Below are 18,969 nucleotides of genomic sequence, written 5' to 3' on the forward strand. Positions count from 1 at the left end.
GCTGACTTCAGTCAGACCTCCTTGTCAGTGATGCCAGAACAACAAGCGGGTGCATCCATCACAGACTTGCCTAACAACAAACTTGATCTGTACTTCCAACCAAAAAATTAATAAGCAAATATCTATCACGAAATGAAAATCAGTGAGGATTTTCAAGATTTTGTTTGCAGTTAGATTTTTTTTCATACTCTTGCCTTTGTGGAGATAAACATTTTATCATTGTTTTGCGAAAGACATACAAGAGCTCTCTGTGGTCAAGTATTTCTTCCAAAGAGTAAATACTCAAATTCTACAGAATATTAAGGATCATTTGCAGTGATTCTCATCTTGGGGGAGGGTGAAGGAAACAGCAATAATTCCTCTTAATTAATGTGCAGTATGTGAATCAAGCTGCAGTCTGAAGGTGGTCCCAAAATAGGATACTGAATTATAGGATTTCCTGTATGAAACAACCCTGTATAGGTACTGATGTTATGGCTGTTAATGAACTGTGTCTATATGTACACGTGCAATGGCTTAGTGTGAACAATTGTAAAGAGAAAAAAATCTCCTGAAGAGTTTTTCTCCATTTTTCTCCCCTCCCTGAATCTCATTCTGTTTTGAAAAAAGAGTGTTCCTTTCAGGAAGAAAAAAAAGTGCTGTTGACCTGAAAAATGTCATTTCATACTGACTGCAATGCTAATACATGAAATTTTTCTTTACCAGCTGACCCTAGAAACTTTTTTCAGTTCATAGTTTTTCTCCTTAATACAGACTAGCTGTCTGAGGTTCATAGAGGTAAAAGCTTGTTAGCTTCTAGTTATTTTCATACTTTCTGTATATAGCATGGTAACCTTCGCCATAGGAATGAAATACTTTGTGATTGCTGCAGTTACTGAATTATAGGTTGTGTGTGTGTCTTCATACGGACATGTGCGTGCACATGCAGTCATGGTATTTGGTAGGCTTCTTGTGTGTGGAAGTGGATAGGAGGGGTTATCTGTGCTGTGGAAGTCTAGAATCTCTGTGCATACTTCTTTCTTAGTAGTTGTATTTCAGTTCATTGCTTTCTTTGCAATTGTTTAAGGATTATAGAATTAGGACACTCTTCTGCATTATGGCATATTTAAATTATGATACATGAACCCAACTTCTTTGTTGCTACGGTTATGTTCAGATTTTCCTTTCCTTTAAGTGACTTAAGAAATGTCTGGAGGCAGAGGAAGGGAACTGTCTCTTGCTGTATGCTGCTAGATAAAGAGGAAACCTGACTCTCCTGTCTGGGTGTCACTTCGTGCTGCATCTTACACAGTACTGTGCTAGCAGATCTCTGGCTTTTGATGGGAGAAGAGGAAAATGCCAGGCAATTTATCAGATCCATCCCCCTCCTTGTGCTCCGGTCTGGAAACACATGCAGCTATGGTAAGCATTTTTACATGTATGCATATTTCTGACCAGAGGATTGTTTTTGAGACTTGCTTTGTCAGCATACTGGTGCAGCTCCCCAAGCTTACCTTTAGAGTGAAATCTCAACAGGCCCAGTTAGCACTTGCCACCTCTCACTGGTTCTAAAACTTCTGTGCTTCTGACTCTGTCATATGCGCCAGAAAAATCCTGCTTTTCCGGCCTAACTTGGGTGGTATTGCTTGTGTTTCTGCACCATTTTGTGTGTGAAGATGGACTTCCCATAAAATAAACCAAATATTTTAATATCTTGCTTTGAAGTGGCTCGTCAGGAAAAACTGACACCACTCCAGACTAGTTGTAGCCTAATTTAGACTTGCATTATGTGTGGTTGTTGTGTGAGTGTTGTTTAACTGAGCAACCACTAAATGTGGTAGAAGTTGAAGCCAGCAGATGTGATCTGTATTAAGCTGCATACTGGTCATTCAGGAGAATTAATGGGAGCACTGGAAGTACAATAGACTGCACAGTACAGTAGACGGTACTGCTACCTGGGAACTGGTGCACCTGAGAAGATGGACTGCATGAACTAGTAAGTCTCTGCCTATAACTTCTGTAAGTACATACTCCAAACGTCCTAAATTCTATCTCTGTTCTAGAGTGATCCACATATCTTTGAAAATGTGATTTGTCTTTGCTTAAAGAAACTTAGAAACTTTTCTATCTCCCATGTGCATACATGCAGGTACACACACAGAGTTCCAGTTATGTAAAGCAGCTAATATTAGAGAAATTATAAAAGGGCTAGAGAATAAATATAAAGAAATGGTAGGGCCTTAAATGCTAGCAGATGAAAAATATGCTGTTCTGTCGCTCTTTGAATAGAAAACTATTGCTGTTTTGTTGCTTGCAAGCTACGGAACTGAAAGCCAAAGCAGAAGCATCAGCTCAAGCTGCACTCTTCCTGTTTGAAACATCTCATCGCTGTGTGCCAAGGAAGGCTTGAACAGAAGTGATTCATCTGGCTTTTCAAACAGGCAAATGTGCACCCTAGCTAGTGTTACTGGGTGACTGATTAAACTTATCCAGTCCCACAAAATGTGATGCTGCTTTGCTTACTGTAATTGGTTTCATAATTGTTTCGTACTTGAGTGGGAGGTGAGGAAGTGATAGCAGTGATCTATTGAAGTACATTAAAATGTCTTTAGATACAATGGCAGACTTCTGTTGCAAGGCTGTCTATCTTACAATAGTAAGTTAAAATCTGCAATAGCGGTGTGCCGTGTTGATTTTTTTTGACATGAAACATTACTGGAATGGTGAGAGTTTGCCTCTGCAAACTCCTGACAGTGTTAATGGTCTTTTCTCCCCTTGTTCCCACTTATTCCTTTCCTCTGTCTGAAACCTTCCTTGGAAATTGCTTTGGTGTATTAGCTTTCTGTGGAAAAAGGAATATTATAAATACTGTGAACAATGCTTTTTACCTATTGTCATACTAAAAAACAGGTAGCGGTCCCTTGAATATCTTGAATGGTCTGTCACATAGTTTGTCATGGGTATTTTTTTCCCCATAGACTATTCCATTCCTTTTAATGCTACACTTGTTAAAATGATGGACTCTGGATGCCAATGTGGAGCATTTCCTGTCATTAGACATCATAAGAGGGGGCTCTTCAGGGAGGTTTTGTTTTTTTGTTTTGGGTTTTTTTTTTTTCCTTCCATTCCTTATGGAAATGGTACCCTGTTCAGAGCCTGCCTTAGACCAATAGTTTGCCTTGTTTATTTTTTTTCTCTGACTGGTATTACCTATTAGAATTAACAAGGAGGTCAGCTGAGAAAAGTGTTCTTTTGTGTTACCTTTAATAGGGCTTGACAGTTAAGAAGGTAATGTTATTGCCCAATTAGAAATTTGACTAACAGGATTTTTTTTTTTTTAATGTGAATGGGCAGGCAATATGAAATCAGATTTCCTAAACCTAGGAGTGGCATCTCAAAGGCTTCTCGCTTGTTCTTAACTGACTATTTTTGTAGGTAGGGCAAACTGTATTATGCCTAGACTATGTCTTCAGTAGGACAAAACATACTTATTTTGTCTTTGGTTTGTCTTCCTGTTATTTAGTAAATAAATTTGGACCATTAGTTTTCTGTTAGTCTGTCTATATTTTCATGGTGCAGAACTATTGGATATTCTATGCTGTGGTTTTCAGAGAAGTAGGTTCCTGTCTGCATATGTGTGGGAAGTACGATGAGCTATGTATGAGCTGTTTCAGAAAGCTGCGTTGAACCCATGTATGTTGAAAGCAATTATTTGTTGAAGACATAGGAAGCTTTGAAATGTCAGTGCTGGAGAAAAGTTTACCTGCACTGCTCAGTCACTGACACAGTATTGCCTGTTAAACTTGGTTTGGTCCTGAAAAACTATGCTTTTGTGTTCCAAACTGGACACGGGGAATTTTAATGGGACCAGTGTAATACTGTCTCTTTAATTTGTTGGGTTTGTGCACAAAGTAATAAGGACCTTTCAAGGGCTAGGCCACTTAGCTGAAATAATTAAATTTAAGAGAATGACTAGAGGGTAAAACTCAGGCAATTGCAGGTGGGGGGTAAAAAAAAAAAGGGCGGGACACTTGTCAATGATAAATGTTTGAGCTTCACACTATCACGATGTTTTAAAGATGTTTAAAGGCGCTCTGCTTTAAGTACCTAGTTGGCACTCGCAAACAACGTGATTACTGTCACACTTGTGAGCTGTTCTTTCCTTGAGTAAATGGCCTGCTTTCCTGCCTTCACCTGCTTTACAGCTCCCTCTTACGCTGTCAGTGACATAATATGAAAAGCCTAGTATTTCTCCTTACAGACTTGCTGTGGTTCCTTTCCTGTATCTTTTGCTGCCTTCCCATGTATTATCTCAGATGGGTACATCTGTTGTGGGGAAACTTGTGGTGGCTTCCTACAAACTGAAAACATAAAAACTGGAGGTGTTTTGGTTCCAGTGAAAGATTAGATTGTTGCTAAAGCCAGACTCCATTCTATTAACAACAACAAGAATTAAAACCAATCCATCTTCCTCCTTTAAGTAAGCCATAAGACTACCTTCATCCTATTCCACCATTTTCACTATTCTTTGAAACTTTTAATTCAGAAGTACTCGCATAATACGTAGTAGTTCATGGCTATTAATTTGTGTTGAGCTTGATTTGAAGTACAACCTATTCCTAAGTTGCTTAAGTAAATACACTAATGAAAACCCCTTCAGTATAAATAGGGGCAAAAAAACCCCTGACTCCCAAATGACCAATAATCCCAAAATAAAACCCTATAATAAAATCTTATAAAAAGCTTTAGTAATAATGTTCAAAACTGTATCATAAAGGCATAAATAAAATACCTTTTTACAGAGTCAGGACCTATGCATTCAGGGTTTGAAAGTGCACAAGAAAGTCTAACTTGAACTTTGAAGAAGCTTTTTAAATGTCTTGAAACTAAACCTGAAAGCAGTTGCGGGGCGGGGGGGGGGTGAATAGATATGGGAAAGTTATGAGGAAGTGAAAAAGGGATTTCAGCCTTACTCAGCTTGTGTTGATGGTGAATGTTGTCCTTTGTCTGGCAAGAGTTACTTGCAGCTCAGGTTTCTCAGGATCTGAAAGTGCAAAAGCTAATTGGTGCATTAAAAGCAGTGCCAAAGTCCCCAGAAGTCTCTGCTCTGGAGGGGCGAAGGGAGGAAGTGTTTCTGAAGTGCACTGCCCTGGTGAGATAAAGGTTGTGATACAAAATTCATGCATGAAGGCAACTTTCCCTATAGATCAGGTTTGTTTAGAACCTCTATTGCTTCTTGTACAGATTGTTTTATTTCAAAAAATGAGGCTGGCAAGTGAGTAAACACTTCTGGCTTCCTTTAAGAGCTGGAGAGCATCTTCCAGTTGCTACAGCTGTAAGTGTATGGAAGCGCGCACCAGTGCAACCTCTCTGCTGGTTTGGTCACACCTTAATCCCCTCCCCGCCTCATTTCTTGCTGCCACTTGACTGTATCTGTGAAGCAGCAAGAGGAAATAGTAGAGCTACAATAGAGATTTAAAGTGAAAAATATGAAAGAAGTCTTAAAAGTACACCCTGAAATGATTATTTTCTACTTAGAGCTTGCAGGATTGAAACACATGATAGCTGTTCAGAGCCTTTAAGGCAAAAAACCAAGAGAAGTGTCTTTTATGGAATGATACTTCTATATCAAGAATGATTGTAAAATTCTTGAGACTAAAAAACTAATAGTAGTCCTGGTCGTGACTGCATACATGTGCATGTCATAGTACATCATGTCACGACATGGCACACTTAGTCATGACTTTGTGCGTGCTTCAATTTTTTTTTCCCTTCCCCGCCCCCCCCTTTCTCCTTAAACAGTAGTCTGAGCTTTAGAGCAAATCTAGTTAAATTCAGATGTTAACACCTGCAGTCATTTTCTTTCTCTTCCTGTGGTTTTATTTGCTTCAAGTAATTGTCAAAGAGTGTTGTTACCACACTTCCTCTTTGAAGCCATAGTGAACAGTATGCAGTCAAAGGATATAAAGGGTTCACCCTTAAAAGGAACTTTTTATAGATGTTTTTTAAGAACACCAGGCTGTTCTTAAGCTGTATAATTAATAAGTAGCTTTATTGTAATTGACCCTCCACAGCATGCAGCATATTCCTGTTTGGATCAGCTAAGGTAAATGCTCTCTAACCTGCTTTTTGCCAGTAAATGTGAAGAGCTTTGAGGGGAGATTGGTTTCTTTTTTTACCCTTCCTCCTTTCCTGCTCTGTTTATTTCCTACAGAAAAGCTAATACTGCTTTAATAAGAAAAATTGCTGATAGTGTAAGAGAATGTGGCCCACCCCCACTATCCATTAATGCAGTGTTTGCAGTTACTGCCTTTATGACTGGTACTTAATGGTAAGTAGCAGTTTTGGTTTTTGCATTAGATCAGATACTGTGGAATAAACTTCAGAGTAATGAAAATTACCTTACTGGTTTTCACTTTAAATTTTAAACAATGTGTCCTTTTTAATACCTTCATTTCTTCATGCTACTTAAATTTTCTATAAATGGGATGAAATTGAAGTCATACATAAGGTATAAAATCCTTAAAATGTAACAAAGTTGTTCAGCATGATAGTCTGGTGTGTTCTTGCAACGTGAATCACACACTCTAAAATAAGTTGCATTCAGAAGGTTTAAATGGGAAAAAACAAATAGGTGTTTCACCATTCATCACTCTGATTAACTTTCTGGTTCAGGCAGAATAAGCGCCTTTTTGGCATGAGCTATATGGTGTTCTGCCACTCTGAGCACCATAAACTGTGTAAAGAGTGAAAACAAGGAGTGACAGAGCTGTTGCCTTGAACTATGTTCTTCAGCCTCTGTCCTCTTCATCTGGCAAATGCAGCAACACTTGCGAACAGTGCCATATTAAAGGCTTGAACCAACGACAAAGCAGACAACTAGCTCTGAAGTATTGCACATGTTTTGGGACCTCATTAATTGCAGCTAGGTTTGGGGTGCAGTCCAGGCTTTGCAGGAATGCTTTCTCACCAGATTGCTAGTGGGCTGGTACTACATAATTACCTGACTGGTAGCTGTAGGTCAGTGTGGTGCTTTTTTCTTTCTTTCTTTATAGCCGATAATCTGGAAAAGAACAGCAGAATTTTCTTGTTTCAACTGGTTCTTTAAACAAGCAACTAGTAGTGTAAGAGAAGTCCTAGTGTGTTGCTGTTGACATCACAGTGCCGGATATGCCTTTTTGCCTTTGGTTTAATTGCTTTTTTTCTTTCCGTTTTGGTGCGGCAGATTTATACCTGATCTTTTATGTTAACTTGGCCACTGTAAAAACCACTTGTTTAGCAGAGTGGGGGTGTAAAATTCCAGTGCTCTAACAAATACTGCTGAGCTTTTGTTTGCCTTTTAAGAGGTGCAGTTACTGTCAGTTCTCTCCAGACTTACAATTATGTCCTCCCACCACCTTTTTTTTTAATTAAAAGACAACAGATTGAAAACCTGCTTGATACTGCTTGCAGAACCATGAAATGAAAGGCAAATGTGGCAAGGCTATAGAAGATAAAATAAATTTTTAAGAATGAACATGTCATCAGAGGCTATTATTCACGATCTCTAGCTTGGCTTTGTTGTTCAGCAGCTTTTGATTTAAGGGGGGGAAGTCAGTGTCAAAGAGAACTCTGTCCTGGAGGGCACGAGTCCTGCGTGTTGAGAGGCTGGGTGGAGAAAATCTTCTACATCCTTGAGTATTTTGTAACCAGGAAGAGCCTTCTAGGCTCACAGGAGTATGCACAAGCCCTTCGGGTTTGTTCCCAGGGCTTCGGCTCAACACGGCACTTAACGCTGCAGTGAGCTGGAGGAGTGTGCCAGCTATCAGCAAACGAGGAGACGGATCGACAGAGGAATTTCCCTGCCCTTTCCATGTGCGTCTGTCTTCTGTACACGGGTGTAACAGCAGGATGGAAGTTAACCCTCTGTGAGAACAAGAATTTAATAAGTTATATCTGGCCTTTATCAAACAGAGATTGTGAGGGAGCAATAATACGAGTGTCAGAATTTCAGGAGCTGCAAATCAGAATATTGGGATACTTGCGCAGCAAGAGAAGCCCACTGCAATGTATCCATTTATAGCTCTGGCAGGTGACAATATATTAGACTTCAAAATGCTCTAACTTTGACTACTTGCTTTTTCAATTTCTCATAATCTGAGCAGCTAGCGTCGGGGGACTATTGCTGCGTTTCAGAACAACTTGGAGCCTATCTTCTCAGAAGTAAAACCACCAAGTTTTACAGAGAGATAAGCTGTGCAGTTACTGGACTAAAATTGTCAATTGTTACAGGCTTAACAGGAGTTAACCATGTTTTATTTCTAATTTTGTTACATATTGAATCAGACTTAGGAAAGAATTGTGTAGCGTGCAAATTCTGAGACTGTAGAGAATAGTATTTTCTTACCAAGCTTTTCTACGTTAGTCCAGCTCTTGTGATCTAAAGTTCATCAAACTTTTGGTAGCCAGAAGAATTAAGAAAATGATGTGAAGCTACCCAATTATGAAGTGAGAACTTCCTTAGAGACTTTTAAAGTTATTTTCATTCTTGAATTTCACACTGTTTGTTGATAATACCCATGTTTTATTGCAGCTTATTGACACATACATGGGATTTGGATGATCATCTTTGAGGTAGAAAAAAAATCTTCTTTTAAGTAGTTAAAATATGTCATATTAGCACTGTACTAAGACCCTTATTCTGAAGCGTCTGACAAAAGAAAGCTTGTGTAGAAGAATTTTTTGAGTTTTGTTTCGTTTTTTTCTTAACCCTGAAGGTGTTTGTTTAATGAAATTGCTTTGCTCTATATGGTGTTAGTGATAGGAAAAGATAGCAAAGCATTTTTCCCCCCCTTCCTACTCTGATCTTTAGGCAAGAAATGCCACAAACAGGCATATAAACTTGATTTAAACACTACTAATAGCTTTTTCAAAGCTGGGAGAGACAAGTACTTTTACTGGGGTTTTGCTGTTTAGATGGTGTTACTGCAGCATGCATTTATTTCTTGAAGAGCCTCTGTTAGTCCCTTAAAAGGTAAGTGGGACAGCTTCCCAGAGGGTTTGGACTTAGTACGAGAAAGGTGCTACTGTATTTCTTTATGTTGTGTGTTGTAGCCAACAGTGCTGGAAAGTACCTGGCTAGTAGTGGCTGCACAGTACAGTAACTTGGCATGTGTGGAGTAAATGAGGGACCTCACTGTTAATGTGCTTAGCATGTAGAGAACTGATAAAGGCAGCAACAAAGTGGGACTGCTCTGCCACAGAATGTGTGTGTATGGACATATATATACATAGTTTATGTATCCCACGGAGTCTCCAAACCACTTCATACTGTGAGGAATTGCATAACATGATGATGAATAGTTATGCACACATTTCTATGAATGAAGATGCAGTCGTGTATAGAATTATTAAGGAGTATGCATGTAACAATTTCTGAATACTCATTATCTTGCTTTCTCTGCAAGCAGAGTATGTGATAGATAGCAAGATAAATGGCCAGAGTGAAATCTCACAGGAATTTTTATTGCACTCTTATTGAAAGAAACCGGGTTGGAGATTAACCAATAAACGTTATTTTAGCAAAGGAATGGTTGGAATCTGGAGCCTCAGTTGTTCCACATGAGGAATTCTAGAGGTTTAAGGAAACAGTTTCAAACTCTACAAATAATCTCCTATTTTGAAGCCAACTGTACATGAAGCAGGAGGGTAGAGAGAGTGGGAGAAAAATACCTTGAGCTGACGAAGTCCAGCCATTTTGCAAATTTTCCATATACAGAAATTTACCTATTTGTTTCCTCAAAAGCATGCCTTTGCTTGACAGCTATGAAACAGAGTTGGGGTTAAATGCTGTTTAAACCTCGTGCTGTGAATGGACTGTGTAAATTTTCCATTGAGAAATATGAAGTGTCAATAGGCACAATTTCCTAGGAAGTTTAAAGGGGTGTGTGTGCAATTTTCACTTTCTAAAATGACATTTGAAAGTTCGAAACAGATCAAACGGAGATGGCTGCTAAAAGATTGGACACCAGTTCTTGATATCACTTTATCTAACCAAAGCTGGAATGTAAGCCTCATGGATCTTTGGTATATGCCATTTTTGGTAGTCACTTTAGAAATAAGCATGACTTGTTTCCTAGTGTCTCTTCAGTCTGTGGTTCAGGATATTACCAAGAAATCACTGGTGTGGGTGGTTGTCTGGGAGCATGAGATTCTGTATATTCTTTCTTTTTGATGTAATGTACTTTTGTTTTCAGGTTCACGCAGCACTAGGGACCAAAGAAGCATACATAACATTTCTGTGGTGCTGGGACCAACCTTCTGAAAGAAGACTCTAAAATAACTTTTTGCCTTCAAGTTGTTTGTCCTGGGACTGACTTGTCTTTGGAGAAGAGCTCAACAGAGAAAAGATTTTAACTTGGAACCATTATAAACCTATTTAAAGAACTGGCTACCTGGAGACACATTTACAGAGGTTGAGGCCTGCTTTTCGTCTGTGTTCCCACTTCAGACTGTAAACAATGAGTGAGTTTTGGTTGTGTTTCAACTGCTGTATTGCAGAACAGCCTCAGCCTGTAAGTATGAATATTGGCACTGCTTTGTTTTTGTATAATTAATTACATCATTCACATTCTCAGGTTTTCTTAGGCTTTTTAAACTAGCGCTGTTTGGCCAAGCTCAGTGAGAACTAAGGAATTAATTAACATCCTGCCTTAGTGGGGACAAAAAAATGTCTGTTCTAGACTGTTGTCACACAGATATTTTCCTGTCCTTAAGATCAAATCTATCCAAAGTCTTTGGAAAGAGCCTTTATTTGTTTTAATTGCAGAAGAGGTGAAAGGAAGGGAAGGGTGAGGAGGACCTAAACTATCATTCTAAAATAAGTCATTTTTGAGTAGAGAACTTTAAATGTCCTGACTTCTGTATGGTGTAAGGCCTGCCTTCAGATATGGCTGGACAATGATGAAGGAAGGAAATTATTCTGTTAAAAAGTCCAGAGTGAAATCCAGTCCTCCTCCACCTTAATGTAATTAAGGATTTCAGCCTTAATTGTTTTGTTAAATTTTAGATGAAACCTTAGGAGAGTGAAGGGATGCACTCATACCATAAATACTTTTTTTTTAAATAGCATTTGGAATGGCTATTGTGTGAAAAAGTACATAGCAAACAGCTGGATAAAAGAACATTTCAAAGCATACGTAAGGAAGACAGAAAGTACAGAAATATTCTTGGGTTTCATATACTCTAAGTACCTTTAGAGTGTGTTCCGGCGTCCAGTGCTGTTGAGAGAAAGTCTGCCTGCATGAAGGTGGACTTAACCAGGAACATGGTTAGCACTGTGAGAAAAATCATTGTGTGGTATGGCATCCAGATCAAGCTAAATGAATGTATAGAAAGAATGGTCATCTTGCAAATACGTGGAAAAAAGCCCAGTTACTACTAAAGCATATGCTGGAATTACAGTGACTGAGAGAATCCCAGAGTGAATAGAGCAAACTCACATTAGTATGCTCACTTGATAATATTTGGCTTTAAGGAAGCCAAAGGATTAAAAAAACAATAAATCTAATGTTAGGCATTGCCATTGCACAAAGTCTGAATGCCAGACTGATTCTTGGGTAACAACGCAAATATTAGAAGTGTGACCATTAATATTGCTAACAAATGAATGCAACTTTTATCTCACTCTTAGTTAAGTAGATTTGTGGGAGATGAACTCTGAGATACCATCATGAGAAGCTGCAATCCTCTCCTGTTGCTTGAATACCATGCAGTCCTTTAAAATGCTAGCTGTGTCCATATATAGCCAAAGTTATGTGCCTAGTTTCTAGAACATGTATTTCAATTAAAAATAAGATATGACTGTTAAAAATCTTAGAGACAGAAAATGGCATATTCTGTTTGTTTACAAGAATCCTGAGGCTCAGTCCTTATAAAATCTTGACTCAAGCTTTATGATACAGTTAAGTTATTGCCAAGAAATACATGGTATGTTAATACAGCATGTAGTGATCTGTGGGTCATAACTCATGGAAAGGGTAGAAAATGTACTTCAAAAGTGGAGATAAGGGAAACAACCCATTTTTGTGTTTCTGCCGATCTGGTGGTGTGCATTTGCTTAGAAAATTAAAACCATCCTTTCGTTTAAGATACAAGTAGCATGTTGCTAAGCATTGACCTAATTCCTGAAATCTGCCTTTCAAATATTGTAGGAGCCTTGCTTATTACGAAGTGCCAAAATTCTTCAGCATGCATCTCAGAAAAAAGAGTTGTGGGCCTTCCTTGGCATGTTTGACAATAGGTGCTTAGTTGCTCTTCCCCTGCAGTTACTCTGCTCATTTTGCTGTGTTGTGTTGTACAGCTGTTGTTCTGCCATGCACTGTTGCAGTAAGTGGAGTATTTAATCAGATAAATGTACATCTGAGTAAGTACAAGAATGTTTTTCCTCTGACAGGTAGCAAAGCATGTACTGTCGGTGTCAGCAAACTGATAAACCAGACAAGTGGTAAGGAAGCAGTTTTGCCCTGTCTCTGCAGGTGTTGTGTGATTGCATGTTTGGGAGACTTACATGCTGAAAAACATGCTAGTTTTTAGCCCCCAAATACTGGTACTTATTGCCCTGTTGTATCAAAAAATAGGTGAAACATGCAAACTTGCGTAAAAGCTACTTGGCTGTCCCCTACCGTGCATTCAGTCTGTCACTTTAGTCCACTTTCTCAGGAGAAATGCCTCATCTGCCGAGTTTCATCTCTTTCATGTGCCTTCTTTCATATTACCTCCTGCATCTCAACTTCTTCATGGCCTGACTAACAGTGTCCCAGCCATGACTATCATGTTCAGCCATTACATATGCAGTGTGCTCCTTCTGTGGAAGGACTAATGTGGTCTTGTAGCAACAATAACAACCACCAGCCTCTTGGAATAAAGACCTTGAAAGCAGGAAGTTACTTAATTTGCTACTTGTTCTGATCAATGCTTAAAATGTTCCTTTTCTTTTTAAACTTACATTCTCTGAAACATGATTTTTTTCCTCATTATCTTTGTCAGGTGCTGATATCTGGGACACCTTTAATGTCATGGGTAGTGACATAAATTTTAAGCCTCTTCACTAGTGAAGAAAATCCTGGAACTTTTAGTAATTGCATGTTTCTGTGATATTTATAGCTTCCTTTGAGCTAAGGAGTTTTCCTCCTCTCTTGAAATCCAGGATGCAGGAACTGTCTCTGTAGCTTTCTTCAGGCAAAATTCTAGCATATTGTAATAGGAATCTTCAGTATGGCATCTCTATTCTTTACAGCTATAGTGCATTTAAAATGAGAAATGCACTGACTGAGTCCTTTCAGTCAATTTTATAGAAGACTATTATTCAGACTGTACACAAAGGCATTTTCTAGGTTATTGCCAATACTCTGTATGCCTTCCAGACTTGCATACTGATGCTTTCCAGTGTATTTTCATGGTTTTGAACCGTGTCTTTTTAGATAAGATTTGCAAACCTTATGGCAATAAGAACACATTACTTAGCTAATTTCACTGCCATTGCTTCGCTGATAGCATACCCCAGAGCAGAACAGTAACAATGTTGCCGTTATATATTAGTAGACTTTAAAAGGTTCCTTAATTAAAAGACAATATTCAAGTTTTACCATCATCTTTTATTGAAATGTATCACGGCACAGCTTTTTATCTTTTGTCAGTGCTAAATGGATGCACTGTGTTGCTGCAAAATAAAACATAGGCTTCTTGGAAAGCAGTGTTCTACTCTCTCTCCTAATGCTACTTTGGTTGCTAAATATTTCACTTGGTGTTCCCAAGACTGCAGTACTCACAATAAGATCATGGAAGGGGCATGTTTGAACTTGGGTCTCTATGCTTTTCTGAAATAAGATGATAAATGAAGAAATTGAGTATGCAAAGAAACAAAACTAAATAGTGATACAGTTGAAGGAAGCATGTTTCTGATGGTGGCTTAGGTCTTACTTCTTAATAGCCTGGGGTCTTTACCACAGTAGAATGCAAACAAAAGCCAAGGGAAGGTGTTCTCATATCAGCTTCTAGTTTTCTCTTGTCAGATTTGGATTGATAGTATATTTTACCACAGTGAAGTCTTCAGACAACTAGTTGCTTTCATATCTGTTTTCATGATACCAAGGTGGTGATATTAATCTCTTAATAACTATGTTCAGGTTTTCTTGGTTGTTTAAATAGCCTGAATTCAATCTCTTATGATCTGACCCAAACCTTTTTTTGTTTTGACAAGAGTAGCACTTTCTGTGACTGCACCAGGTTTCTTACACCTCCCACTGATAGCCTTTATAGGTTCTTTAAGCTGATCTTGCACTTCCCAGTGAAAAGAGGAGTCTTTCGTCCCATGCTTCCTGTGTGCTATCATCCCATCCACTGCTATGTTTCAGTAAACTCTGCCAAATTCCCACTACCAGATGCATTGCTTGGTAACAGAAGTTTAGAGAGCCTTTTATCTTGCAGGTTTTCAGAGAACACGTCTGTGGTTTCTTTCTTAGGCTGAGCTCTCCGCCTACACCAGGAATCTGTTCTTTTCCTCCACTTTTTTTTTTCATGTTCTGTCCATTTTTAACTTGCAAAGTTAATTTTTGGTCTGAGAAGCCTTTGGTTGTGATCTGGTGCACTCCCACCTGGTTTTGGCCACTGCCCAGTACAGCTGAGCCCTTCAGTTTCCCTTGACCTTGCAGTAAAATTACTGCTCTGCTATAAAAGAATAAAAGTGCTCTTCTCCTTCTTGCACCAAGCTTCCTTCTCTAGTTAATTAGTTTCTGTTTTGTTGCTTGTCTCTTGTTTAGATTATTTCCATTTTGTATTTTGTCAAAGGGCTATTACAGTTTTGCTGCATGCTATGCCATAAATGTTTGAAGTGGTTTAGAAAGTGAAGTTTCCTTTGTGTCTTTTTTCTTGTATGAAAGAGGACTGATGGATCTGTATTTATAGTGGGGACCCCCATCTTAAAATACAGGCAGAAAAAACCCTGCACATATTGCTGTATTTATCAACTGAACTGAATGCTGAGTGCTACAGAAGGCATAAATGATCTTGACTCTGGTTACTTAAGGAAATTAACCACTGGTGGATATTGTCAGCTCTAGCTTTTTTTCTGGCAAGGGTACATCTACCACTGCAGCTCTTAAAAACTGGAACACAGTAATGATAATGAAGCATTCAGTATGCATAACAAATGCAGAATAAATCACCCTCGGTAGGCATGCACAGTAAATCAGGTGTTTGCTACTGAAAAAGTACTGGGCAGGCTCCCCGTTCAGTACAGCAGTGCTGTGCAAGTGCAGGTTCTGGCTCGAAATGACTAAAACTCAGGCTCTCTTATTCATTAAATTTGATCAGCCTACCACATTCAGTAAGGCTATGAAAGACTCAAGTGTAAAAGGTGACAACTCTAGAGAGCCCTCAGATTTCAGAGGTGTCATACTGAGTTACATATTGAGCTGCCTGTTCAGATGTTTCAAATTCCTTCTTTTTCCTATTCAGTGCTGTTGTAGAAGTAGCCTGAGGGAACACCTTATCAAAGGCGGCAGAGTTAAACAAGCAGCAAAATGCTTGGCTTTTATTTCTCAAACCTGATCTGTTTGTGCTGCTTTCAGCCTAATAAAGCTGCTTTAGATTTTTCTTTTGTCTTTAAATTAGCCTCCACACATCTTAAAATATCTGTTCTGATGTTCAAGTATTGAGGCATTTACAAAGAAAACAAAAAAGGAAGTATTTTGTGTTTATGTATAAATACCTGAATGAAAATTAACTGAGTATTTTGTGATCCTTTATTATGGCTGTGAAATTTTTAGGAGCTCTTAGTTAGCTCTATTGGTGCTATGTATTTAATGTAACACTAGTTGATGGGATGGAAAATGGCTCTTTGGGGAGGTGGAAACAAGAATTATGCCATCTTTCTGTTGATGAGAATGTGTCTTGCCGTTATCAACATATTTGAAGAAGGACGTCGTATGCTTTTAACATCTACAGGCTCTACAGAGGTCAGGCTTTCTACTTAAACATGAGGAGGAAGTAGACTGTACTCTTTGTTGATCTGGAAACCAGTGTTAAAGCCCTTGAATTGCTTGTTTCTTTTAAATCTCCAAATTTTACAGTGAGAAGACATCTTCAAGAGCAAAACCCAGTATGAGTCACTGACAAAAGGAGCTACCACAAGAAATGGTTGATACTGCCTAGCAAAAGTTGATAGTTTTGCAGCCACCCATGGAGACTGTGCTGAAGCATTTCTGAAATTAACAAATCCAATGTAATTTTTGTCATGTTTTTTTAATGGAAGTTGAAGCTGCAAAGCCCTGATATTTTTGGTGTGCCTTAATTTTAATGCTTGGCAGTTCAGCTATTTTTTCCTCTGTTCTGCTTTTCATGTCAGAGCAGGGGAGATGGGCAACCATGTAGGTTTAGGGGCATTTCTACGTGCCAACAGCTAGAGGCAGAGGTAACTTGGACATAGTATGAGAGATGTGCACTTTCGCTGACTCTGTATGGAAGTATGCTTTGTGTTAGTGAATAGAGAATTCAGTTGCCCTGAAGCTAAGTGTTCAGCCTTTTACCTTTAACTGGTTTTGATATGAAAGGGAGTATTGAGAGTAGAAGCTTCCTCTGCTGCTATCTTGCTGTATTTTTATTGTAACTTTTCTGTAATTGATCTGAGATACTCTGTTGGAAATAATTCTGAAGACCAATATGCAACTCACAAAATACCCATTTTTAAATGGCTATTTTAATGATCTCTGCCTGCACTTACGTTTCTACTTCCCAACAATAACTTTTCACAATGGTGGAAGTTTTCTTTTATCAGACTGTTCCTCAAACTTTTGCTTCTGTAGTTCCTGTTATGACTCTTACTTATGCATGAAACATGCGTGATATCAAAGTTCCTGTTGAATTATAGCTATTCTTCATGTATTCTCAGAGATCCTGAAGTTATAAGGTACCCATTAAGCCATAGACTTTAATAAGTTATCACTTGCAATGATTTTCTCACTTTCATCTTCAGAGTGGCTTAGCTTATCACTCTAAAATGCTGACTTCTATAACTCTGGGTTAATATCCTGCCACGGAGTGAGGAGAATAGAGTAGTTGTGGTTGGGCACAAAAACTGAAGCTGTGAACCGCACTCTGATGCATATTCAGGGAAGTAATGCCTTTCTGAACCTATTGGTTTTATTTTTGTTTTTCAAATCATTTTAGAGGGTTTTTTAGTTACTTGGGTGAACCCTCAGGAAGGCTGTAGCTGAGAAAAGACATCATCTCTCTTTGTGTTTTCTCCCTCAAATAAATGTGTGACACTGAGGGATCTGCTGACATGTCATGCTCAGGGAGTGACCTGACATCCAAAGGGAGAGGCTCACATGGAATTTTTTTTATTAGTTTTAACCTACACTATCTCTCTTCTTGCAATTGTAAATTCAGCTCATTCAGTGCCAGAAAATAGTGTGAGTTTATAATGCTGTCTTCAGCAGGCATAAGGTCTTTCATAATTTTTTGTTTCTCTTGCTTGTGGTATGACATTTTTCAGTGTGAATGTAACTACCTTTTGTGTTCTGCTTGATGGTTTATCTTAAAGGACTACCTAGCTCATAGTTTGTATGTTTTGGTACTGGCATGCTCTCAAACCAGAGTATTTTAATTTTGCCTTATCTTTGGTAGGCCTGCATTATGGTTTAGGTGTTTCTAACCTGCACAAGATGGTTTCAAGTTGGTATGTGGCTGCCTTATCTCCAGAGATTGAGAAATAAACTGGGACCAAGTTGTGATTTTTCTTCTAAGTTTGCCCAGACCAGCACTTATTTGCTGGCATAGCATGGCACTTCATGCTCTACTGCTCTAGCATGGTAGTGTTAGCCAGCTGGAGCTCTCCAGATCTGGAGCAGAGGTGCAGAGCTCCTCACATCACCACGCACAGTGGGAAATACTCTTGCTTATTGCAGGCTGCCTTCCCTCTGGTTTATGTCCATCTCTCTGGGGGACAGCACAGAGCTTTGTAGTCTCACTTTGTTAAAAGAAGTTGTGACCTTTTAAATTCTTCTACTTATTTAAAAACCAAAACCACTTCTGATGGGCAGGGACTGTGATGACAGCTGAGCTCAGGTGAACGCTATGGAAATTTGTGGCAGTCTCTTATTCTGGCATCAGACTGCTTTAAGCACAGGTTAAAGTCTTGCCTCCACTGAAATCCCCAAGTTATGCCACTGACTTTGAGTTCAGTTTTCTTGCAGCTCAGGCCTGATTCATTTGAGAGGTCAGCATTGTTCTCCTTGTTTTATAGCTGGAAGATGCCAGGCAGGTAACTTGGGGAGCTGTATGGTAGTCCATTGGTGGCTTCAGAGCCTCTGACCTTAAATGAGGAAAGAACAGAAAAATTGTTTGGGGCATATAGGATGATGTGGTGAGTAGAGAAAAATGAATAGGATTCAAATAAAATGGAGGAAGACACTTGAACAGGATTGATGAATAGATGTTATTGGGGATTACGCCAGAATGATAGAATCTTAGAGGTGATGTCACATCAGTGTTTTCAAAAAGACAGTTGCATAAACTGTAGTTATTAATCCTTAGCTTATTATGTATATTTGCATAAAATTTGCCTTTTGGAGTGCTTTATCAGTTTTGTGAACTGAAAAGCTGATGCTATCAGGAGTTAAATTATCTAAAGAAAGCACACTTGGCTATGTTCAACTGGGAACTAAAGTTGTTTGTCAAGGGAGTGTATTATTTATGAAATATGAGTCTTATGACTCATCAAGTTCCTTTAAACCTAGGGGGCTTCCAAGCCAAGTCCACTTCAGGTAGTTTTCTTGAAACGCTTGAGTAAAATTAATATAGGACAACATGTTACTTAACTCTGTTTGGAACAAATGTTACTTCAAATACAGCTTGCCATACTCAAGTTACTTAAAAAACATTTAGTTCCTACGCTCTAGGATGACGGTTAAATAGTAGGTTACTGTTAAAACGGGGTCAGTAAATCCTGCT

The 18,969-nt window shown here is 38.7% G+C and overlaps 1 protein-coding gene across 5 annotated transcripts in view; it reads left to right on the top strand.

Annotated features, from left to right (window-relative positions):
- The window catches only part of CDC42SE2 (CDC42 small effector 2), a 93,141-nt gene that overhangs the window by 43,698 nt on the left and 30,474 nt on the right, over window positions 1-18,969 (top strand). For 3 of the 5 annotated variants that reach the window (XM_052775642.1, XM_052775640.1, XM_052775641.1), the window contains one exon: window positions 10,215-10,532. In XM_052775642.1, coding sequence (XP_052631602.1) covers window positions 10,479-10,532 — 54 coding nt within the window. In that variant the 5' untranslated portion in view covers window positions 10,215-10,478. Of the gene's footprint in view, window positions 1-1,229; window positions 1,402-8,551; window positions 8,593-10,214; window positions 10,533-18,969 lie in introns of those variants that run through there. The other 2 variants (XM_052775643.1, XM_052775644.1) reach the window with 2 other exon arrangements.

The sequence above is a fragment of the Harpia harpyja genome, chromosome Z, assembly GCF_026419915.1.
Source record: "Harpia harpyja isolate bHarHar1 chromosome Z, bHarHar1 primary haplotype, whole genome shotgun sequence".
Lineage (NCBI taxonomy): Eukaryota > Metazoa > Chordata > Aves > Accipitriformes > Accipitridae > Harpia > Harpia harpyja.